This window comes from Leptinotarsa decemlineata, unplaced genomic scaffold (assembly GCF_025532065.1).
Source record: "Leptinotarsa decemlineata unplaced genomic scaffold, Ldec_3_MD MMD2_tig00000010_RagTag_RagTag, whole genome shotgun sequence".
In the NCBI taxonomy this organism is placed as follows: domain Eukaryota; kingdom Metazoa; phylum Arthropoda; class Insecta; order Coleoptera; family Chrysomelidae; genus Leptinotarsa; species Leptinotarsa decemlineata.
In genome coordinates this window covers 8,012,961-8,038,436 of record NW_027412538.1, presented here as the reverse complement: position 1 = coordinate 8,038,436, position 25,476 = coordinate 8,012,961, and the positions used below count along the sequence as shown (strand labels likewise).

Below are 25,476 nucleotides of genomic sequence, written 5' to 3'. Positions count from 1 at the left end.
AATATACAAAAGCACGACACGTGTTTCGCTATACAATAGCATAAACACGTGTCGATATACGTGTCAAGTGGAAATCTCCAATTAAGATGCTTTCGAATACGTTATAATGGATTTTCATCAAGAATTGGTCAGTTCTATGTAATTTTTGTTAAAATAATAAAATAATTTGATTTCAAATATATCCCAGCGTTGCTAAATCCAACCCTGTTTTCGGGAACTGATTCAATTGCATGTACCTATGCTTGTGGCATCAAGATTGCTATGGAAACAAATAATTTATTTGATTAATATTACATGTCATTAAATATTACATGTCATTAGTATCGATTTGTCACAAATCAGCCTACAGACAAATTTCAGTGAAATATGGAAGGCAACACACAAGCCGATATTTACGACGAAGAATTCTTCAACAATTTACAAATCGCAAAGACACTAATATCCCAAATACGAAGGAGAAAGGGTATGACGAAAACTAATTTAAAATAAGTGTTATAATACTGATCTGGGTAAATTTTTGAGGGCTAGAATCACTTTCAATGGTTAGGAATGTGTTGAAGTTCAAGGAATACTCGTAAATGTCAATTGTCATATACCGCTCTGTCTGAACGAGATAGATTATTTTGGTCAAATCCACTTTTGACTTTAGGCTAAAATAAATTCAAGCAAATCTCGAAAAAAAATCCGTAGGCACATTGTCATCAAAAACTTTCAGACCGATTGTTTTGGTTGGTTTCCGAGTTCTGCCGTGGTCTTCTTTGGTTATAATCTTCAAACGTTTCAACTGCAACTGTGGCAGTCATCTTCAGAGGCGTGATCGAAATACTCTTCTTGACGTGTCAACTGAAACTGAAACTCTCATTATTTCTGCCGTGTCATTTATAGCGCTGATTTTTTGCGCACTTTCATTAATGGCGGGTTCGTGCGTACTTCCCGTGCGATTTGATTGACTTGGCTTCGTTTTGGCGCGTTTCAATGCTGTGTGCCAGATCTTTGTATGCTCTCTCTTCCTTTTTGTTGAAGTTTTCTTGGTATTTGTGTATTTCTATGGCTTCTAAATACACATTTAGAGGCATTAAATACATATTTCTTTAAATTCTGCCTTTCATCTCAGAATTTTAATAACTTCCGACTTGAAAGTCGTAATTGATTTAGGAAATGTGTTACCTTACGCATTAATTTGACGGGGATAATTTGAAATATATAGGTATATGTGTGTGTTGCATGTATACTTACACAATGATGGTGAAAAATTACTTTTCTATAATTCTATCATACCCAGCAAATTAAACTCAAAACAACTTGAAGCAATGAAATAATTGAATAGCTTTATAGCACTGATCTTTGTGTTTTATAGGTATCAGTCGAAATAAAATGCACTTTATTACTTAACAAATAGGCTTTACAAAAAATAATGTAATTCTACTTATTTCAATTAAAAAACTATTTGAAAGTAATAAGATCTTCTGTAGGATTCTTGCTGCGACTGCAGAATTTGTTTCATTTCAGATATTTCATTGTCACCCTTTTGAAATACATCCTTATTACTAAATATTTTCTTTGCAGTTGAAATAAACTGAAGTTGCTTCTCAATTTTCTTTAATTACAGGTTCCCTGTTAATGAACTTTCTATTGTGTTAATCAGGGCCGTCGCCATGGGGGGGTGGGGGGGAGCCACCCCCCTGCTTTTTCGACTTGGGAAAAAGTTGGGAAAATTTGGGCCGTGAAGATAGAAAAAAATAATAGTAAAAAAATGAATGAAAATTTAAAAAATAAAAATGAGAGAAAAGAAAGGGAGAGGTAATAAGAAAAGGGAAAACCGGGAGAAGGTTGGGATTTCCCAACATGCATAACTTGGAGATCCCATACTTTGAAATTCTGAGTTCTTTGAAAACTTCAAAAAAGTTTAATTTCTCCCAAGTAAGAGAACAGTCCTGAGCAGCCCACAAATTTTGAAGTGTCAATTTTACAAAATTCCTAACTTTTCGCTGTTTTTTCGACTTGGAGAAGTTGGGAAATTTCGGGCCGTGAAGATAGAAAAAATAATAGTAGAAAACAATAAGAACAATATTATTTAAGTGTTGTTTCCTTTCATTTGTATTGAATATTCCTATACATGGTGGATATGCTGGAAGATCAACGACCTTGGTCCAAAGTAGAATAATTCCCATTATTATTTTTATAATTACCAAAATTTATTTTTGTTTGTGCATACCCTAACGGGCATAAGCATTCAGCCAACCTTTGGATAGCTAAGTAAGAAAATTAATATATTATAGTAGTAACTAATTCCTCGGCTTTCATTTTTTCGAAAGTTGATAAATTTTGCTGGTGGGGTTGGGAAAATTTGGATTCTAAATTCATGCCATTGATTTTCAGGCATTTCTGTTTAAATAATTTGTCTGTATTCACTTGTTAGTGAACAGAAGATGCCGAGGCTAGTGCTGATTGAGTTTGATTCTTTAGAAACGGGTTAGATTGCGAATTTATATTAAATAAATTGGCATGTATTTGTGGAGCAACTTAATGAATGTCTTTCCATATGGTGAGTCTTATAAAATAGTCAGCACATATACATTTGAAAGTATACAAATATTACAAAGGACGCATTTCAGATTACAGAACATTAAGTTTTCAACTGCATTTTTAGTAACAATAAAGTGTGTGAATTTTAAAACCAAAGGGCTATATCTTACGAACGAAAGCTGATATCGAAAAATGCATGAAACCGTTTCTAGGATAGTGAGGGGGAACTAAAGTGACACGAAAGAGAACTCACCCCCTTCAACCCCCTAGGCCCCACCCACCAAAACACAAAAAGTTTAAATTGCAAACTCCTACTTGTGATACATCATTGAAAAGACTATAAAAATGCTATCCAATAGTATAAATAATAATTGTACAGGGTGAAGCAATAATTGTGAAACTTTGGCTTAAATGGAATATTTAATCAGGTTTTTGTTGAACTGCAAATTTATTAAAAATGTCAATTAAGTAAATGTCGCAAGCATGCTATTCTAGCATGCTTGCGACATTCTTTCTCGCAATTCCCCAAGTGACGCAGGTTGAGTTTTATAAACAACTGACTTGAGGTGACCCCACAGAAAAAAGTCAGCTGGCGCCAAGTCTGGTGACCTCGGTGGCCACTGAATCGGACCTCTCCTTCCAATCTATTTGTTCGGATAATTAGTATCCAACCAGTGCCTAACTGGACCTGCATAGTGAGGAGGTGCTTCATCTTGTTGAAAAAGCAGCAAATCTTCGTCTACAGCTGTGTTGCCTTGGTCGTTCCTTTGGTTCTCTAATTCATGCACAATTAAAGATTCGATGGTGTTTTCCAGCATATCGAGATAAATGTCGCCACTTAAATTGCCTGGTGTGAACAAGGGACCAATCGCAATCGCATCACCTAATATTCCTGCCCAAACATTCAGTTTTTCAGGATATTGAGTGTGACCTTCTCTGAATCGATGCGGGTTCGCATCACTCCAGTACCGACAGTTTTGTTTATTTACATTACCATTCAGCATAAAAGTACATTCTTCACTGAAACAAATATTTTTTAACATTCTCAGTTCAACGCGAATTCTTTGTCATGAGTTCACAAAACTCAATTCGTCGGTCTGGATCATCATCGCCTAGTTCTTGAAGAATTTGTGTTTTGTATGGGTGAAACTTATGTAATTTCAACACCTTTCTAACCGACTCATGTGAAAGTCCTGTCACTACAAATACTTGACGTGTTGATGCAGTAGGCTCCATTGCAAAATTTACAAGGACCTCAATTTGGGTTGCTTCATTCAGTAATCTTGGGGCATTCCTTTTTTTATTTTGCACTGATCCCGTTTCTCTAAACTTTTCAACTAAATCGCGGACGTACACGTGACTTACATTTTTGTCCGGATGCCTGTTATGAAATATTTGAGCTGTTTTTAATTAACACTGGTTCTGGGAGGCAAATATGAAAATTATCTCCACGCGCCTAGGTATACTGTAAACCATCGTGACAACTACAGCTGAATGACAGTAGGTACTGATCATACAAATGATGAAAACTAATGACATTTAAAAGTCTCAAACAAACCAAAAATTATTGACTCTGACAGAACCCAAAAAACAGATCTTTCCAACTCGTTTTGCAAAAACGACAAATTAAGTTTTTATTTAACAAAAAAAGTATCGACGGACACTTATCATTTAAAATAATAGTCCGGGAAGTAGCATTACAAATAAAAAAGTCATAGTAAGCCGGTTGATATCAAAGTTTGTGCAGACTTTGATAATAGGCTGTATTATCGTTTACAAAACAACGGAACCCACTTTGAACATTTACTTAATTGACATTTGTAATAAATTTGTAGTTCAACAAAAACCTCATTAAATATTCCATTCAAGGCAAAGTTTCACAATTATTGCTTCACCCTGTACAATTATTATTTACACCATTGGATAGCATTTTTTATAGTATTTTTATTTAATTTTATTTTTTTATTTATCAGTCAAGTACACTACAGAATTATTATAAAATCCCAAATGGTACATCAAGAAAGTTTCAATTGTTGAAACCAGTCAAGCATTAGAGTTCAGTTATGAACCCAACAAGTAAAATCCTTAATATGACTATTATAATTGCTTAAAAATAAATAAACCTATTTATTTTTTATCATTCCTATACACCACAAACTAATAATAATTTTCAATGATGTATCACAAGTAGGGTTTGCAATTTAAACTTTTTGTGTTTTGGTAGGTGGGGTCGAGTTCTCTTTCTTGTCACTTCAGTTCCCCCTTACTATCCTAGAAACGGTTTCAAGCATTTTTCAATATCAGATTTCGTTCATGAGGTATAGCCCATTGTAGGTTTTGAAATTGACACACTGTATAAGAATTTTTGTTGTCAGAAATGGTCCAACTTTCATTATCATCGTTCATTTTGAATTCACTGTTTGTAGATTTCATGTCTTTTGACAATGTTTGAAATATGTGTTTTTTCCTTTGATATTTTCATTATTCTTTCAATAATTTTGTCTCTGATAGACGGGAGAGATACGCAGTAAAGGGAGCCGTGTTGTATCTTTACGTGCTCATGTCGAAACAGCCCGAAAAATCAACCAGGCGTTTGGCAATGATAGTGTTAATGAACGCAAAGTTCGACATTGGTTTACGAAATTTCCTTCTGAAGATTTTAAACTTGAAGAGGAGCCCCGAAGTGTTCGATCAACAGTAATCCAGAATGAGGATTTTAGGATCCTAGTGTAGACTGACCCATCACAAACTTTCGAAACTTTCTAAATCCAGTCTATGATCATGCAGATTTTTCTCTTTTATCACCGAGTATTGAACTAAATTGAAAAAAACAATTATATTTGTAATCATTTATTATACAAACGAAAGATCATATTTTACAACTGAAATCACAAATAACAAAATACTTATTATAACCTAATAAATAATTGTTACTGAATTAATTCATGATATGACTCAATAAAAAATAAAACTGAATTTATCAATTTGAGTCTTGAACCAGCAAAATTATAATTATAATATGAATTTGGGAAAACTCATACATAACAACATGAAAAACTTGTTACCTAAAGTATACAAAAAAAAAGAATTAAAGTAAGATATACAGTTAATGAAATTTCGTAAAGACATTTCTCAACAAGTCTCTTCGCTCGGTACTTAATTAGATTCGATTTTTCAAAATATATGTTTATATTTAAAAAAAATAGTTCACAAATTTAGAACCATTTATACTGGTTTATAGGATGTATATGGATTGTATTGTAGAATTTGTAAAATTATAGAACAAACTTCAAAATATTGCCTGCACAGAATTCATAATGCAGTTTGAAACTTTTACCTTTTATGCATTATCAAATTGCAAATTCACCTGACCCTGAATAAATATTAATATAGTAGAATTCCAATTATTTGAACCCCTTTGAATCAACTAGATCACTTAAAGAAAACAGAATTGTTTGGTCTAATTTTTTTCTGCAAAAACTTGTAAACAATGTCTGTTCAGAGGTCAGAGGCGCAAGAGTACATCTTTTCCTCACTCTGACTAAACTATTGAAGCAGTAATTTATGCACTGTAAATGTTAAGTATGTACTAAATCCACTAATACTATACTTTACAGTGATAAAATGATATTTTAAATGCCGCATTGAGGTCAATTTCGTTTTTTCAGTCCCTTAAATCTTTTTCTGGTGGTTTCCGTTCAAAATAAACTTTTTTTGTCAAATTCAATTTTCCTGATATTAGATTATACAGATTAGAGTTGATTCAAATTGATCTGGATACTTGGAATTCTACTATGGTTGTTTTTATAATTTTTCAATACTAAAAAAAGGACAGTAAGATGTTCTTGTATTGAATTGACAAATTTGACATACATTCCATAATTTCCTTGCTTATATTTATGAAGTCAGTGAACAAATTCTTCTCAGCCATTAAATTTTAGGGATATAAATGAAATTGTGAATTATGCATTGTTAAAAAAATACTTATACATCCTATAAACCAGGGCACTGAAGAAAGTATAGTTTTCAGTCTTTAAAATTCTGCCTGCTAGGATAAAATCAATGAAAAGGCAGCGAGATAACAAAAATGTTGAATTATGAATGCTTTCGATTATATTTTGAAATAATGTCCTAACACTCTACTTTTCAGACAAAGAGATTTGTAAGAAATGGATACAGAAGTTGTGCAACTTAAGGTCTGAAGATGCTGTGGTGAAAAAAAACCGAAACAGTTTTTTCAAGTATATGCTCCTAATACTGCACAAAGGAGCAAAGCAGGAAGAAAAAACTCCACAATTTGACAATATCAAGGTCAGTATGATGCTTAAACCTGGAACAAAAATATATAACATGTAATTATTGTATTTATTCAAAAACTTATTCGTTTATCAAAAGACTTTATCCTTACAGAAACACACTGAACTCTTACTTGGTGAAAATCAATAGCTCTGATAAGTGCAAATTTTCACAATATAGTTAATTTCCAATACGTGTTTCATCAGTTGCACTCTACACTACTTTAAAATGCAATATAAACATATTATCGACCTTAATTAAGCGAGATTACTAATTGATAATCAGGTAATTATAAGACCAGCAAGTATAATGCAGATAAAAATTATTGTTACCAATGATGTAAGTTTACCTGAGTCAACCAAAGTATGCATAATATCCAGTCATCCGAGATAACTCAGGATGTATATACATCTGAAGAAGCTAATTACCCGCGGCAACAAATCGTCATGAAAAAATTCCAAACATCAACGGCTTTCAAACCCAAAAAATAGTTCTTCTTCCAATATTAACTTTTGGGCACTTGGGAAACCCAATTTGATATTCTTGTCGGTGTTGGATTTGTTGTTTTTTATATGTCTACTATAGTTTAGATGGATTTTACAATGACAAAGCTTTTTATAAATTATAGTTTACTTCTGTATGTCACTATAATATAGCATATTTGTTTAAGAAAAATTTTTGAATTTTAAATTGTATAGCATTTATTTTGTTTCGTAAACATGTGTTTGACACCCTATTTTATATAAATGGGCTTTTACGAATTACTTTTATACTACTTTGACATAGTTCATAATCGTTTGTCAACAAGAACTCTTTCTTAGGACAAAAAACGTATTTCTCTCTCTCACAAGAATTTTTAACTGCTGGATACCTGGTCTTAAAACTAACTACCTGTTTACCAATTAGTAATCTTAATTATTTAGGATAAAGCAGTGTAGAATACCAGTTCAAATGAGGAAGCTGGTGTTGTAGTGAAAAACGTATCGTAAAATTTGAAATCATTATCATGAATAGTCTTACAGACATGACCATCCAAATTGTTTAATATTAAACTTTATTTTAAATATGTTTCCCTATCACATGGGGAAAAAGAATCAATAATATCAACATTACACTGATAATACATTATCACTTCCTTTGTCATCATTCAACCGGAGAAGTTTCTTGCAAAATGTCAAGCGTTTGGCAGTTCGTTCTTCAGAATCTTGAAATCAACGCACTAATAAATTTGAATAATTCAATGTCAATTAGTATTACATTTCTTCAGGAGAGTTTTTTTGTAAGCATTAGAATATATAATCTGTAAAAGTAAATATGATTCCGAATTTGCAATATTGTTTCCAATATAAATAAAAGTTAGCTCAACGCCTCGTGGCTCAGTGGATTATGATGGTTAGTAAGGGAGAGATTAGGAGTTTAGCCTACGAAAACTGATATATACTATAAATTTTGTTACAATTTTCTCAAATTATTGTGAGATTTTCACTTCACAGTTTACAGACCGCAACACGTGTTTTGCTATACAATAGCTTTTTTGGGAGTGTCTATACTAACTGAGTTAATCTAGACTGGGTCTTTACCAAGTCTATACTAAGTTGGTATAGACTGAGTATAGACTATGTTAGTATAGACCTAGTCTATACTGAGTAAGGATAGACACCCCTGAAGAAGCTACTGAATAGCGAAACATATGTTGCAGTTTTGTGAACTGTGTAGTGAAAATCTCACGTAAGGTGTTTTTTGCTACAAATGCTTTAAACATATACATGGTCAAATATACTATCTATCACGTGATGTATATAAAAGCTGGATGCTGGTTGACCTACTCTGAAAATATCTCACAAAATTCTGTGGAAATCATCTTTGTTCAATTCCTGAATATTTTTCATTTTGCAAGGGTGAATTTGTGTCGATGAATTTTGATTACATTTGTACGACTTACTCCTGATGCTTGTAACAACTTAGTCAAAGACAGGACATTTTCCATCATGTGCAAGATTAATGCCTTCCTTATTGACTATTCCTGAAAGGTCATGTTGCCTGTCATTAATGTTACCACTTTTCATGAATTTATGTAATTACATTACATTACATTACATATTTATGTCTCAAATTTCATCCCGGATCATTCTCCATTTTCCATATTTGTAGTACAAACCCACTATTTCAATCCGCTTTTGAAGCGTCACTATTTGAGAATAATTTTGGCATACACATCAATAACTTCAGAAATTCAGGACCATATTGTTGTGTACTTGAACAAGAAATTTTCCACCATGAGTTGTTATTTCTATCTTAATTAGTATCATTCAATAGTGCTCAGTTCAAATATTTCAAATAATGAAATTGTGTGTTCAGGTTGACCTTCTACTTTGTACTGTATATAAATTGGAGACAAAACTGTTGGTGATTTATTTCTTTTGGCCTTCTTTTCGTACTGTGAATTTTTTTCAGGAACAAAAAGAAGATCATCTACATTTTATGAGCAAATGGTCAGGTGACAATCGTACATATATTGCAGCTAAACCATTACCTGGACAAGGAGCCTTAATTTACATGGCAGTTTCATCGGATCCATCTCTAGGATGGGACCACCCTTAATATTTTCATAATCAGTGTTCAATAAATTGATGATCAAATCTTTGTTATTCTCTTTGTACACACAACTCAAAAATATATGAACTCGAGTTCATTTTCGCCTTAGAAAAATATAAAAGTGTGAAAAATAAGTAACTTACTTTAGAAATTTTCCCAAACGAGGGGCAATTTAGCATCATTCATGTAAGTGAAATATTACCTCTTTCATTTACTATATTGTGTATCAATCCTGTGAATGATATCTGATTCAATTACTTAACAAATAATTGGAATACAAACTGAATACAGAAAAGTGTTTTCTGTATAATATAGTGTTCAATTAAAACAATTTCTAGGCATGACTGTTCGTTGCTGCGGAGGAAGTCGATTGCAGCTACTGTGTGCACAAGTTACCAACTTCCAAATCAAAATAATTTTTTCTATTTCTTACATTACTTTGAAAAACTCACCTATATTTACAAAATATATTCAATAACTATCAACGCCTCTTTCGACCACCTGAAGTCTTTCCTTTTCGTTGTCCCTTCCCTCCTTTCGGCTTCTTTGAATTTGCTTTGCCTTTACCTTTCGAACTTCTGTTACCTGAACTTTGCTTCTCCTGAGAACGCCTGAAAAAATAAATGTAGTTCTGCTGATAGGGAGAAATGCTTGTTTTTTAATTAAAATTTCTCATTTGTTGTCCCATAATTTATTGAATTGAATTTGTTTTTTATTAAAAGTTTGTACCGACTCGAAAATAAAATGTTGTTACAAACATAAAAAACATGATCAGAAAATTTTTAAACATAATTTAAATTGAAGAGATAAATTTTTAGAAGAGATTAACTCCGTCATTAGGGATGACAATGTTCCATGCAAGAGAAATGTTATTTCTTTCATATACGATATTGTGTAGCAACCCTGTAAATGATATCGGATTCATTTCTATAACAAATTTTTGGAATACAAACTGAATTGAAAAAAGTGATTTTTTATATAATTAAGCGTTCATATAAAATTAGTTGTTTTGATAGTTCTTTATCTTACATGTAATTCAATGTTTACATGAAAGTATTTGTTTTGAGAGGGCTTTTCTTCCAGTTAGTGTCTGAAAGTAACTTCTATGCATGAACTACACTTCCTTGAAGAGTTTATTTCAATCCACCCGAGATTACTATATAGAAAAACATTGTTCGAATTGAAAATTAACTCACTCTAACTGTTCATTGCTAATATGTCGAGCTACAGCTTTCTCAATATCCAATTTTGGTTTTTTGTTCAAAATAGTATCAACAATTGCCAAATTTTCGCTTCTTTCTTCGGCACCGGATACAGGAGGTAGTTTTCGCTTCCTTGTTACTCCTGGGGTAATATCTGCTACACCTCTTGCTTCTTTTTCTTTAGGAAGCTTACTTTGAAATTTACCAAGGCTAGCAGTTGATGCCTTTGCTACCGTAACTGCAGTTTGCAACTGAAATAAATTTACATTTCACATGAACAAGAAAGTTAACATCAAATCAATGACCCAACTTCTAATGACTTTTGTCAGGTACATGAATTTATTTCAGTAAAATTTCTTGTGATAAAACGAAAGGGCAGATAATCATCAAATGTTATTCATTGGTTACATTCAACGGAACTGAAGGTAAGAAGAAAACTGTAGATTGTAATAGTTCTGTACTTACATCTTTAGCAGTAGACACTTCGGAATTTGTAACCCCAACCCTTGGAATTTTAATTTTCTTAGCTTTGGCGATATTTCTCAATCGCTGCAACTCATTTTTCGCTACCTTTTCACTTGTAGCTTGACTTTTCTTAGCAAATTGATCTTCCATTGGATCAGCATTCCCTGGAACCTCCAATAACCAGCTCTTTTCTTTTTCTGATTGAGCCCTTTTGAAACCATATGTGGGAACCCACTTTCGTAGCTGTTCATCCCATGAGAGTTTATTCTTTTTCTTTTTCTGAATTCCTTTATCCTTTGCGAATTGTTGCCATTTGGTCAGTGGTTTGGGCCTGGGAACAGGTTTCATACGGGGTAACACTGTTTTTTGAGGAGGGAATTTACCCACAACAATGCCATCTACTCGCTCTGTTGGCAGGTCCCAAATTTGATTAACCAGCAACTGGGCATTATCTCTGGCCAAGTCCCGCAGATAGTCATTGGGTCGTTTCCTAAATAATAAAAAAGAATCTAACATCTCATAAACAAAACAATGCCTAAGAACATACCTAAGAAGTTCAGTATCTAATTCGTTAGTATCCGTTGCAAGTAAGGTTCCTAGGTCATACACCAGATCAATATGTTTATTAACGGTAATAGATTTATATTTTTCAACATCATAAGCTGATTTTTCTAAAATTTCCTTAACGACGTCCATGTTGCAATTAGAAAAATGAGAATTAACCACACTTTTCATAAAATACACACGTGAATGTACAACTTACTAATTGAAAAAACACTAAAGTATGCAGGGATGCCACTCAAAATTTGATTTTCGTACTACAATTTACATAATTTAGTAGTATATTCAGTGATCTTATAAATTTGCATGAAAGCATGCTTCATATTTCAAAGATAAATTTTCGAAAGTTTGTACATAGATATTATATAGATACTCAGTCATTATATTACAGTATCTATATATCTATTCATGAATTAATCTGTATTAGTAAATAATTATATACATAGTGGCAACACGGTAAATAAAATAAGTTCTGTCGCTCAGTTCAACTGAATGTCACCACCGGAGAGCGCGCTGGAGGGCAAAAGGTGAAAACGACAATTCAACATTTTTAAACAGTTATTCAAATGCCCGAGAGATGGATGTGGAATTTTGTTTTGTTTCAGAAATTTTAAGGATATTTATCGGTTCTCGGAATATAAATTAGTTATAAAAAATATGCCCCTTTGATCCATGTGAGTAGTCCTAATCACAAAGTTCCAAACTCGAAGTATTATTACTCTGAGGTTCCAAATTATACTGACAATGATTGTAAGTTGGCAAGGACGTGTAGAGACACGCCTGAAGAAGCATTTGCTGATAACTATTCTTACAAACTTCAATAAAAAAATAACTTGTAGAAAAAACGGAAGTGCGATTGAGCGATAATGAATAAAATGAAATCAATATCACTTTCTGCTTCTATCAATTTGAGAACTTTTTTTTCCAGTATTTGAAAAAGTATTTTATTTTTTTTACCCTTCTGCTGAAATCTTGTTTCCAATTGAGCTTCTAGGTATATTAACAGTATTTTAAAAACCTACTATCTGAACAAACATGGCATACCGCCTTTTCCTATTCTGTAATCTCTTTTATCGTTTGAGCAGCGCTATCATCGGAAAAAATTCATCCAAATATGAACAATCTCTGATTTTTAGAGATGTTGTTTTGTGAATACCTCACAGAACTATAAATTGGTATTCCACAGAACTATAATTAAGTTATAGTTCTGTGGAACTATATTATTCTTTTTCATTCATTTACCTCAGCAAACAGTGCTATCCGGTCAGTTGGTAACAAAGGTCATTTATTGAGCCATGTGTGCTCACACTTATTTTAGCTTGGGACAAACCCATCTACATTTGGGTAGGAAGTACTATCCGGGAACGTGTACAAGGCTATAAAAATCGTCTCTTCCCTGGAGCTTAAATGTTGTTCATGTACTACAAAAGCATCTCACTAGCAAAGCACATAATCTATTAGTGGAACTAGACCAGTGATCGTCACTGTCTACATTAATATTACAAAGCATACACTATTACACCTTGAGATGGGAGGGAAAGGAAGGAATGATGCCTTCATGATATGAATGTTGACACTGTCGCTTTTTCCATCAAGTGCTCATTAAAAAAGCAAGAAAGACTCTGAAATACCCCTTTCTGGCAAATGGGATATTATCCTATATTTGATTGAATCGATCCCTGGTGCCAAGCCCCGTTTATTCTTTATGGCCATTGAAAATATATTCATAGAAAATGGTGAACTGGTCGCTGATGAGGTATCCAATGTTAGGAGCTGGAATTGAGAGTGGGGCTTGTAAAATTCATTTGAATTGAAGGAGTTATATTTTTAGGAGTGATTAATTTTTTTTTGGAAAGAAAGTTTTTGGCTTCCTACTACTCCATCTGATACAAAAAAAAAGGGGGATGAGAGAATCTTCCAAAGGAAGGAAGAATAGATATGTATAGAGTTTCAAATTGATTACTTCCTTCCTTTCTCTGGAAGATTCTCTCATCCCTTTTTTTTGTATCAGATGGAGTAGTAGAAAGCCAAAAACTTTCTTTCCCAGAAAAAAAAAATATAATCCATAGATTTCGAAAATGCTCTAATCGAAGACGAGACTTCATTAATAAAAGTGGAGGGAGATAATTTTGAATAAAACTGGTGAAAACCGTTCTTTCATTTTTCCTCTAGGTCAATCGCATTGGAGTCATAATACGCTCGACCACAACAAAATTTTCCAGAAAAGGACTTTTACTTCGAGAATGCAGCTTAGCTTCTGAGCATTTTTGGTTCTATTACCGCTGAATATGTAACTTCAGTGAGTTTTGTTTCTTTTTTATGGCAACACTGATGGACGATTCCAGTACCCCTATTCAGTGTTACCACTATAAAATTTTCGGGTCTAAATCGACTGACATTTACTAGGCCTTTTTTGGAATATTTCAAAGTCGGAACAAATAAAATTTGTAATTTTATAGATTGCTGTATGTTCTGGGATATATGAATCGAAGTTTTAAAGTTGATATGAACAGATTGTTCAATTGTTCGAAACCTGTTACCTATATATGTTTACCTGTTGTCACAAACATAGCATTTCAGTGTTCAGTTTGTTTCTGCCAAGTAGTTACGTTTTGATAATGTATTCTGTAGGTGTTGTATGATATCTTCTTCCATACCATTATTAGTACCCGAAGATGTTCGAGGTACCCTATTGAAAGACAATTTATTGGTTGAAGACCATTCAGTTGCAAACCCCCAAAGACAATGAATTAATACAACAATAAAATTTCATATGGTATATGACATGTGACGGTAAAAATGACAGGATTACTACTTTTAAACAACGTACATATCAACTTCAATACTTCGATTCATATATCCGGGAACATCCAGAAATCTATAAAATTAAAAATTCTATCTGTTTCGACTTTGAATTATTCCAAAAAAGGCATTGAAAATGTCACTCGATTCAGACCCGAAAATTTTATAGTGGCTACACTGAATAGGGGTACTAGAAACATCCATTAGGGTGCGTCGTAACTGGGAAAATGACCTTAAATGTCAAAATAATCCTTTTCCTTCGCCATTTTGTATTTGTTGTCGAGTTGGTCATTATAATCTTATTACAATATTTTATTGGATTGCCCCAATTTTATTTTTCCATATTTCTCGTATATTCCGTTATAGTGGCGTCCAAGTCGAAGAAAATTTACACCATGACGGCCCACGACCAAATGCGGGCTATGCTGGATCAGCTTATGGGAACAGGAAGAAATGGTTGGTACAGAAATCAATAGATCAGCGTTCATCTTTGATAATAATGAATTAATAAATTATGCGTTATTTCAGGAGAAAATAATAAGTTTCAAGTGAAATTCAACGATCCCAGAGTTTGCAAATCGTTTTTACTGGCTTGTTGCCCTCATGAGATACTTTCCTCCACGGTAAGTGTATTACTCTCTTAAGTATTTAGACATAGAGAAATTTCAGAGAATATGATGAATTTCAGACCTCTGCCTCTCTGAACGTTTGATTCATTCGATTTTGTTATTTTCGGTAACTAATATCGCACTGTGTTTTCAGAAACTTCAATTATCTATAATAAGATGAGGAATAGGTGTTTGTTTTGTATGTAAGTACTATGACGTACGTATGAAAATTTCAGTTACTAGGTATATTTTGATATAAGACTATCATCAAGAGGTGATTGTTTTAAAATGTTTCAAATCGAACAAGCAACAGGAAATTAATAAAATCTGCACTTCAAACTTGAACCATTTCATGATTCTTGAACCTATTTTTTTTATTAATTTCTTGATTGTCCCTTTTCTATATTGGTTGCCACAAAGAAGGTATGGTAACAACATAAATTGTAGTTTCATGAATTCACTTTACTAGAAGTTTCTAGATATTGGTAAGTAATATTAAGTAAAAGAGAGATCAGAACTGCATGTACCGTACTACATACAAAATAAAAATATGTAAAGAACACAGGATATTTGTGAGTATGCAAAAATAAGTTCTAAATTCCCCGCACTGGCTTTAGTGAGTATAAGAGTAATAGGCAAATGAAAATCATTGAAATTGACGTTCTTTTCAATTTTTCTCCATTATTGACAGTCACATTTCTCCACTTGTAAAGAAAAACATTCAGGCTTTGGATAATTCCAGTCCAATTTTTCTCCGGAATTAACCATAATAATTGTAAGTTTATAATTTATATTTTTATTTCTACTAATATCTGACTGTATCTGAAATTCAAACCCTATTGTTGATTATTATGAACACAGTTATATTAAATAAAAAAACATAATAGATTGGAAAGTGTACAAGCTAAATTATAATAATATCAAGATGAAAAGTATTACCTGAGTGGCAAATATGTCTGTTTGACTACATATTGATTTTATTGAATTTATATTTGTTTCTCTCAATATGAAAGTTCATAAGGCCTGGTACTAATTAATAGCCAATACAAATTATCATTTAGTGGATGACATATGATGTACTGTTTGGAACCTTTGGTGTAGTAATGAATATTAATGGAGTTTTTTTCCCAACACCAAGAGGAAGATAAAACTGTTTTATAAGTTTTATCCTCCTCTTGAAGATGATCACTTGGTGATCGAAACACTTGTTGAGGTGTAAAAATAACGATTTGTTGTTGGAAAAAAAACTCCAGTAATATTTATTTAGTGGATGACAGTTTAATGGGCAATCCACCCAAGGTTTTTGCATTTTCCCCTGAGATTCATATTATTAGGAAGATAAATATTTTCAATTCATACATTTTGGTATACCCTGAGTAAACAATTTGTGTGCAGATATTCAAATTTTCTTTGTAAGCTTCAAAATTTGCATACTATTTGTGCTATAATCATTATCGAAACAATTCATGATTTATAAACACTTTGCCATTTGTAATATTTTTCGTTACATTACAATTAAACTTCCAAAATCAAACATCTCATTGGTAAAGGACTCCCAGATTTACAAGGAATTCAAGATGTTCAGTCCTTAAAGACCCAATGTAAATGACATAGATTGAATATTTAAGTAACACTTTATTTTCACTCAACTCGTGTTTCACTATACAGTAACTTCTTCGAGTGATCATTCTAGAAGTCAAAAGTCATACTAATTTTTTTTTGTTTTTGATACTTTTATGTACCATAGCAATTTTGTGTTTATCACCTAAAAAGTTCTGTTGCCACTTTAATGGTATTTTGAGGGTTTGTGTCGGGTTTCATATTCATATTGAGTGCCTATTTTATTATAATATTCTGAAAAATTTTCACATTTGTCCACTTTATGTTTTTGTTTATATAAACTTTGTCAATAAGGGACATAAGACATATTCTAAAATATGCATTTTCAGGTATATGAATTTGAAGTGTCTGTGGATAGAAGAAATTTATATAGATAACTTCTCAAAATGTAAGAGATGGTTTTTGTGTAAAAATTGAATAGCTATTTTATTATTAATAACATCAAAATACGAGAATAAGAAAACTTTGAACAACTTTGAGACATGTAACCGTGTTCTCTATTTATCTTATGGTTGATTAACGGAAAAACAGATTTTAATCAGAAACAGATATAATACACAATACCTACTACTAACATCAATTCTACAATACACACCAACTCTCAATCATTTGGTGATTTTAGCAACAAATAAGTTTTCTTCAATACACTCGACATTTTCAAGTATTCGGGAAACATTGACTATATTTTTTTCTATTTTGTGACACTCATATTAGGTGACAAATTCTGCTCAACACTGATGTACCATTGACAAAAAGATAAGATTAACTAATGAATTCAATTTGAAATTCCCATTCTTAAGAGAGTGTAACTAGAAAATGTCTTGAACTTCACCAGTTACACAAATATATTGAGATATTTTTCCCTACTGTGTTCATAATAATGAATTTTTTATATAATTTGTTCTAAGGATGATGGGCATCATGTATTGTAAATTTTTTATATATAATTTATTTTCATTCTATAGTTTTTAATGAATGGACACAGCTTCCCAGATTTTTATCTGTCCTCTGTGCCTGTTTGTTAATTATGTTCTATCTAATGTTATATAAGAAAGCCTATATTAATATATTATTTTTGTACATTTTTCATTTTAACTGTGTTCCGTTTCTTGTGTGTACTGAATCAAATGCCACTTTTTTATCGTTCACTTCTGGCGGTAAGAGTCCATTTTTCCCTGGTAAAAATATGACAAAAGTAGATGTGGAATATCACATTAGTAAAGAAGGTTATATGTAAAAAAGTGCACATTAAGACATCAAAAACGTATTACTTCCTTATTATTTATCAGTCTAATTTCATAATTTATTCTGATGAAACAACAATGAGAGGAAATAATTAGTTTTCATGCTCTCCTGCAAAGTGCACAAATTTTAGTGAAGACCTTTTGAACTAATAGTAATGATATTATGAGTTACCTACTTTGAAAAATTTGCGAGGTACAATAAATAAGTCTTATTAGATGGTAAGACGCTAACGTAAAATGAAAATATCAGTAGAAAAGTACTGTACGAGAAAATTAGGAAAAAATACTACCTGGTAACACAGCAAGTGAAACAAGAACTTAGTGAAAATATAGGATAGAATATGACGAAAAACAACCAACCGAAGAAAACTTATGACTAAACTATGTACATCCAACAAACAAAGTTACCTAACCTAACCCAAATGGGGGGAAATTTAAAACAGAATCATCTCGAAACCATATGGTTGAAAAAATTAAGGAGAAACGTCATAAAAAGATCAAAACTGATGTTAATACTAAAATGTATGGGAATGCGAGTGAAATCTAGATGGATAATAAATGTACAGAACCAAGGAAATATATAACAAAAAAGAGAACAAAAATAACACTAAATGAGGTCAGGCAGGAAAACAGCAATAAATAGAAATGAAGAAAGGAAAAAAATAATATTCACACTCTAATGTCAAAAACACTGTGTTACAAAATAAATATCTTTCACTTTATTCCCATTTTATTTTCGAAATTCCACTTGAATTCTGGATTTCAATACAATAATAATGTGTGTATAATCTGAAATATCCTTGGATGACCCATCATTCTTGGATTTTGATTTGAAACTCTCCAAAAAGTTCATCAGAAAAGTCATTTGAACCCTATCATCTTGAATCTTATTTGTATTATGGCAGATATGTTTCCTATGCATTCTCATAGCTTTTCTTTTCGATTATCTACCAATAACATCAAAATCTCAATATTTAATATATTTCTTAGGCACTAGTGAAAAATTATTGTCTCATTATTTTTCAAATTGGTTTTTTGTTTTGAAAAATTACCTATTAATAATACATAATTTTCAACTAATATTTTTCTTAAGTTATATTCAATATGTCCAAAAAAAAATTGTTTAAACTATTGGAAATCATTAAAAATGAGGTGCAATTCTGGAAAGGGGTTTTAATTTTTTGGAGAGTTCTACAATCCTGATCAGAGTTTGTTTTACTATAAATTAATTTTTGTATATTTTGACAGAGAATGGACTTGGGTGATTGTCCCAAAATTCATGATTTGGCATTGAGAGCGGATTTTGAAAAAGCCCAGCAAACAAAAGATTACTTCTATGATCTTGATGTAAGTATCCAATTTTCTATTTACACAAATTTTATGTATCTTTCGAGAGAGCAGGGTAACATTATTCATTTTATAAGCCCATATTTTTAGAAAGTGAATTATAACATTTATAATATTAAATCTGACAAATAATAAAGACTATCTGCCATTTGATTAATATACCAAACACATTACTTTATATGTTATCCTTAAATTGATCCTTAACCAAAACTTTATTCTATATTACATTATTATACCTAACATACTACCAAAATTTTACATTTACTGATTGATCTAGAAATTTCTTGAAAAATTAAATCCATTTTCTGTTCATCATGAGGAAATCAAGTCAATTTTAGGTGTTCTGCCAGAGTGAGGTTTTACCACTTCGATTAGCAAATCCACTATCAAAGAATTTTTGGAGTAGGAAGTTTTTCTAAATCTTTTTCGATTTATTGGATTTACTGGTTTTTCAGCTGCTAATCCACAAAATGTAGAGTGGGAACAAATATATCATTCAAATGCTTGATTAATAAACTTCTCATGAATATGGTATCTTCAAAAGCTAATTTATAGATGAATTCATTGATATTGAGTTGAAATGATCAATTCAACTACAGTACTGTGGTAAATTCTCCTAGAATTATATCTAGATTAGACTTACATGATTTCATGGTCGTCTGAACTTGGAAATCAAAAATATTCATAAATTACATGCCTATATATTTCATCCAAACTAAATACATCTGTGCTCTTTGTTTTTTTCATATTCCGAATACATACCACAACTTGTATGTATGATTTGTTAGTTTGTTAAAAAAATGCATTTTTTTCATGACACATCAATTGTAAGATAAATATTTTCAAGGCCATGGAACATTTGCAAGCCTTTATAGGTGATTGTGACAGAAGAACTGAAGCCGCTAAACAACGTTTAGCTGAAACCCAGGAGGAACTATCAGCGGAAGTTGCTGTGAAAGCAAACAACGTTCACGAACTTGCTGAACAAATTGGACAGAAGTTGGCTAAGGCAGAACAACTTGGAGAAGAAGGTTTCGTGGATGAGAGCATGAAGCTCATGGAGGAAGTAAGTCGGTTATTTCATTCACATGAAGAAAAATTTAAATATTTTATTTTATCAAACGAACATACAGACAGAACAGTATTCTGGTGTAAAGTAGTTGAAAATCTTAAATTATGGCACTACTTGAAAATACTGTGTAATATAGTACATATTTTAGATTTTACTTCGTTTATTGCTTCTAAAGTACAAATTATGTTTTTATAAAAATAGTGCTCTGTTAAACTAATTTTGTTATTTTGAATATAAATTATGCTTATTTGTATTGTATTCAATGGATGGTGTAGAATCATATTTTCACTATTTTAGAATGATTTTAAAAGAGTCTCCAATATTACCATTATTGCCTTGTTTATATGAAGTTGCAAAGAACAATTTGAAAAAAGAAAATATGTCATCCTGAATTATCTCATTAAAAAAAAAAGATCATTGAAACTTTCTGTGTGTTTTACTAATTTGTAACTAACGTTACTGCAGTTTCGTCCTATAAGGACATTTTCAAACTTATATATTAAACTAAAAATGATTGATTACATTAGCCCTTATATAACACCACTGTAGGTAATAATAGAGGTACTTAGCTTAATTGAGTACCTGAATTTTGTTTACTTGTGATAATGTGGATAGGCTAATTTGAAAACCGGTGAGTAAACTAAATAGGTTTGATCATTTTACAGGTTGCACCCGTAATGTTTATGCTATGAATTTCTAAGGATTCCAAATAATTGAGTTTCCAACCTTTGCTTGCATAGTGCAAAATTTCCCTATCGTTTAGATCCGGGAACTTGTTGCATGGCAAGGAATATTTTGAAAACGTCGTATCATTTTTACCTAGTCCAAAGGACCTTTCATGTTCAGCATACCGTTTTGAGAAATTTCGACACCCTTGTCCCACTTGAACACTTTTACACTCCGGTCTCTTAAGCTTATAAACTCTAGATTTCTCCAATTTGTCCACTTTATCTTTGGCACTGAAAAGGAAATCAGATAACCTGGCATGTGGTCTAAATGCCACTTCCACATTGTTTTTTCTGAAGAAACCCGCAATTATCTCTATTCTTTTACCAAAATATGGTAGTTACCCTCTTCTTGATTTCTGATTGTTTGATCTGGGGGAATATTAATCTGTAAATGAATTTACGGCTTTGTTTTCTGACTAATTTCTGGATTGAATCTATTATTTTGATTTCCCTATCTGGATTGTTAGCAGACAAAGGCAGTGTCCTTATAGGAAAAAACTGCAGTAACTTTAGCTACAAATAAAAGTGGTAAAAAACATAAAGTTTCCATTCTCGTTTTTTCATAATGATTTCCTGCAACCTAGTAACGGCTACATCCATCAATTAATCTAATTTAATTTTTTCAACCAGGTAGACGAATTGAGGAAAAAGAAATTAGATGCGGAACAAGAATATCGCAACTCTATGCCTGCCAGCAGCTACCAACAACAGAAGCTGAGAGTTTGTGAGGTTTGTTCAGCGTATCTAGGTATCCATGACAATGACAGACGATTGGCCGATCATTTTGGTGGAAAACTCCATCTTGGTTTCATTAAAATCAGAGAGAAACTGACGGAACTAGAGGTAAGAGGTACAAAATTGGATTCAAAATATCACTTTCACAAACTACATCGGAAATTATTTAATTCACAAACTTTATTTCACTTTATTTGTGAAGATCAAATCGTTTCTGGTGTAGTTTGTAAAGTTACTATGGACCTTCATCAAGTAACGGCCGAGGCAATCAGAAAATCAAAATCTTACATTGATTATTCAAATCTTATTGTTTCAGAAAACCGCTGAGAAGAGAAGAGAGGATAAGAAAAGAGCTGGTAAAGATAGAGATCGTGACAACAGAGATGATAGATTCGATAGGCGTTACCGTGAGCATTACGTTGGAGGAAGAGAATTGGACAGAAGATCCAAACGTCACAGGTCAAGGTCTAGGGAACGCAAAGAAAAAGAACCCCGCAAAGAAAGAGATGATGAAGGAAGCAAGAGCAGCCGGTCATATAGATCCAGGTTAGTATTACACCATTATTTGGTAATCGTATGTTCAGAACCATTCGATGAAGAAAGGTATGTGTACGAAAGATTCTTCAAGTTCTACAATGCTGATGCATTGTAGAACTTGAACATCATTCAAATTCTCCTCAACCTCAGCATATTCCTGATGCAATTTTCTGCTGTAATATTTGAACCAGAACTTGCAGAAGATTCATCTTCATTACATACTCTTGATCGAAAACCTCGTTATTCTTTTAAAAATCGTCACTTGCGTTCATTTCAATGAAATTGAATTTATGAAAATTGATAATTCACAATGAAATTCTCACAAAAATTACGAAACTGAAAGAAAACATTTGAGGTGATAAGATAGAAAACCCAGAAACGAAAAGGTTATTTCAATCATCTGCATTGTAGCTCAATCACAGACTTGATAACTGAAGCTATTGCCAAGCTACCGTACAACGAGAATAAACACAGACATCCAGGCCAATGATATCAAGACCTTACACCCCCACTGAAGGTGTGTATATTAAAAAAAAAGAAATCTGTTTTTTTGTTAACCAGCTGTCGCACCCCTATGAACGACAATCCTTAGAAGTCAAAACTTGTGCGAGCTAAGAACTAACGAGGTCTTACCTTTTAACGTGTGATCCCTGACACGGGCTGGACGATAGCAAGTGAAAATTGGTCTATCAGCCTGGGGCTTGAACCAGCGACCAACACGGCGGTCAATTTGAGTGAGTGAACAAAGCACCTACGTCGAACCGACCGGCTACCGTCGGTACATAGTAGTAATATACTGTGAAACTTTAAACGTGTTTTTCTAGAATACCAAATTTTGTGCACTATGTACCTTTACTACAGGCGTGTCTATACTGTAAAGACACGCCTGTAAAAGCTATTGTATAGCAAAACATGTGCTGCATTTTTCTAAAACTGTGTTGTAAAAATTTCACAGTTTTTCTTGAATACATTGTGAATTTTCATCAAAACAAATCAATAAAAACTCTCAATAACTTGTATCGACCAACTTCAACAAACATTGTTTATAAAATAAAGGGATTCATGGAAATAGAAAAAATCATTACACTTGAACAAGTTGAACTTATACATGGAATCTTGAATAAATACATTTTATGTAATACCACCATGGAAACAGAAGAAGATACACATAATCACTATACAAGATATGCTGTAAGACTGAAACTAATATACATGAGAACAAAGAAAAATCAGGATACACCAATATATAGAGAAATCCATCAATACAATATACTTCCTGTAGACTTCACAAATATTGCTTCCAGGACTGAATTCAAAAAAGCTTTGAAAAAATTCTATTTGAACATGCAGATAACTGTTTAGAAAGTAGGTTGATTGAGTATAATTTCACCATGTTGTAGCTTTCAAACAATAGTTACACCCAATATGTAGATGTGGAACTTCATTTCATTTTATCCTTATTTTATTTTATACTAATATTTTTTTGTTTTCAATTTTAAAGTCCATCTTTATATACATACTTTTTGTTTTTTTATTTTCGTATTGTTAAAAATAACTACAAGATTATATTAATCAGAGAATACTTTGTAGGCCATAACTCCAGATCTATTCTGATTACTGGCCAAATATATGTTTATAAATAAATTAAAAAAAAACATAAAAAAAATCAAGTATCTGCCGATTCCATCCCATAACTATATGATAGTTGAAGTAGCAATGATTCAATTTTTTTTTTAATAAATGTGTCTAATGAGGAAACTATGTGAACACAAATTATGTATGTAATGCAGAACTCGAAGAATTTTTCTCAATTTGGAATTAGTTTGAAAGATCACTAATGAGACTCGCAAATATTTTACTCAAAGTAGTAGATATTTAAATTTTGTGTAGAACCAGATTGAGAATGGAGTGCACTATTATTCAGTCATGTTGAGTAGCATAAAAATTTTATTGTTTTATGATGTGGTTTGAAAATATCAATTTTTTTTTTTCTTTTCAGATCAAGAAGTCGTGATCGCGATCGCAGATCTCATTCTCGTCATTCAGGTTCAAGCGATAAAAAGAGGGAGCGTGATAGGGATTAATACAGTTGTTAAGAAAAGTTTTGGGATAAGTTTTGGTTACATTTATGAATAGTATGTTTTTATACTATAATGAAATTGTATTATAGCTCTGGTAACAAGATCATGATATAGTTTTGACAAATTCACTTCATTTTCAAATTTTTATTCATGTTATTGAAGCTTACTGTTGAAGGCAATTTTTTTGGATGAGTTTTCTTTCAATTATATTTCATGATACTTCAGCTCGTAAAACTAAAATTACAAATTTTGGTGTATTTGACATTCAATCAAATAAAATTCTATAGTGAATACATCTTTTCTAACTTCTTAGGTCAAATAAAATCTCTGAAGTAATTTTGTTATGATGTTTTTCTGTTCTCAAAAAGTGAACACCTTGGTTTTGTTCACTTTGTTAATCCTGCAGTGAGTGTTTCAAAGATTCAAACTGCTGTCCACACAGTGTTCATCATCTGGGATGTTCTAAGAATCAGCTGAAATGGATTTGAACGTAAACTACAGAAAGAATTTTTGGTAATACCTACTTTATTAGCTTTAAGACTATAATTTTGTTGATTTGTACTAACTGTATCTATAGATTTGTTGATTATTTTATTAGCGTCCCTAGGAAATAATTCTCATTCTCAACTCTGTTCGATGTATTAGATAGTGTAGATACTTAATATATCAATCAATATATCATGTAATGCTTTGGAAATAAATATAATGTTGAGATCTTATTTTTTTTTTAGCATGTCTAATTTCAAAATATCCGTGCATTGAAATACAAAATTAAAACTTATGTATGGACTAAGTTCAAATTGTTTTATTGAAAAGTGTACAGTAACTGTGCTGGTGTCACGGACCGACCGCAAGTGCCACTACACTGCGTTTAACCAAATTCTTTGTTCCTATTTATTAGACAACTGACTTTTGTCCAGTGAAAAACGTCGTATTTTTAAGGCATGATGAAAACTGTCCGTGTAGTGGAAACGACAGAAAACATTTCACAACAAAACACGCCACACTACTTTTTGTCTACAGGCTCGTTCATATTTCTCCGATTATTTTCATTTTT

At 32.1% G+C, this 25,476-nt stretch overlaps 3 protein-coding genes across 4 annotated transcripts; 2 read left to right on the top strand and 1 right to left on the bottom strand.

Annotated features, from left to right (window-relative positions):
• The first annotated feature begins 291 nt into the window (after positions 1-291).
• LOC111505110 (uncharacterized) lies at positions 292-9,462 on the top strand. Its single transcript, XM_023159866.2, has 3 exons — positions 292-463; positions 6,677-6,837; positions 9,277-9,462. The coding sequence occupies exons 1-3, from the start codon at positions 367-369 to the stop codon at positions 9,421-9,423; spliced, it is 405 nt and encodes a 134-aa protein (XP_023015634.1). The 5' UTR covers positions 292-366; the 3' UTR covers positions 9,424-9,462.
• On the bottom strand, positions 5,361-11,834 carry LOC111505109 (ribosome biogenesis regulatory protein homolog). The gene is made up of 5 exons (XM_023159865.2): positions 11,632-11,834; positions 11,085-11,574; positions 10,614-10,870; positions 9,870-10,028; positions 5,361-6,856 (listed from the first exon to the last, which is right to left on the bottom strand). Exons 1-4 carry the CDS (start codon positions 11,817-11,819, stop codon positions 9,899-9,901), a joined length of 1,065 nt encoding a protein of 354 aa, XP_023015633.1. The 5' UTR covers positions 11,820-11,834; the 3' UTR covers positions 5,361-6,856; positions 9,870-9,898.
• Positions 11,835-14,685: 2,851 nt separating this feature from the next.
• LOC111505111 (putative RNA-binding protein Alsin2) lies at positions 14,686-25,138 on the top strand. Of its 2 annotated transcripts, none has more exons than XM_023159867.2 (7): positions 14,686-14,903; positions 14,976-15,070; positions 19,168-19,266; positions 20,114-20,332; positions 21,697-21,909; positions 22,118-22,347; positions 24,338-25,138. In XM_023159867.2, the coding sequence occupies exons 1-7, from the start codon at positions 14,843-14,845 to the stop codon at positions 24,420-24,422; spliced, it is 1,002 nt and encodes a 333-aa protein (XP_023015635.2). In that variant the 5' UTR covers positions 14,686-14,842; the 3' UTR covers positions 24,423-25,138. The 2 variants fall into 2 exon arrangements, with proteins under 2 accessions (XP_023015635.2, XP_074027453.1); XM_074171352.1 differs by lacking the exon at positions 14,686-14,903 and adding an exon at positions 15,210-15,258.
• The last annotated feature ends 338 nt before the right edge of the window (positions 25,139-25,476 follow it).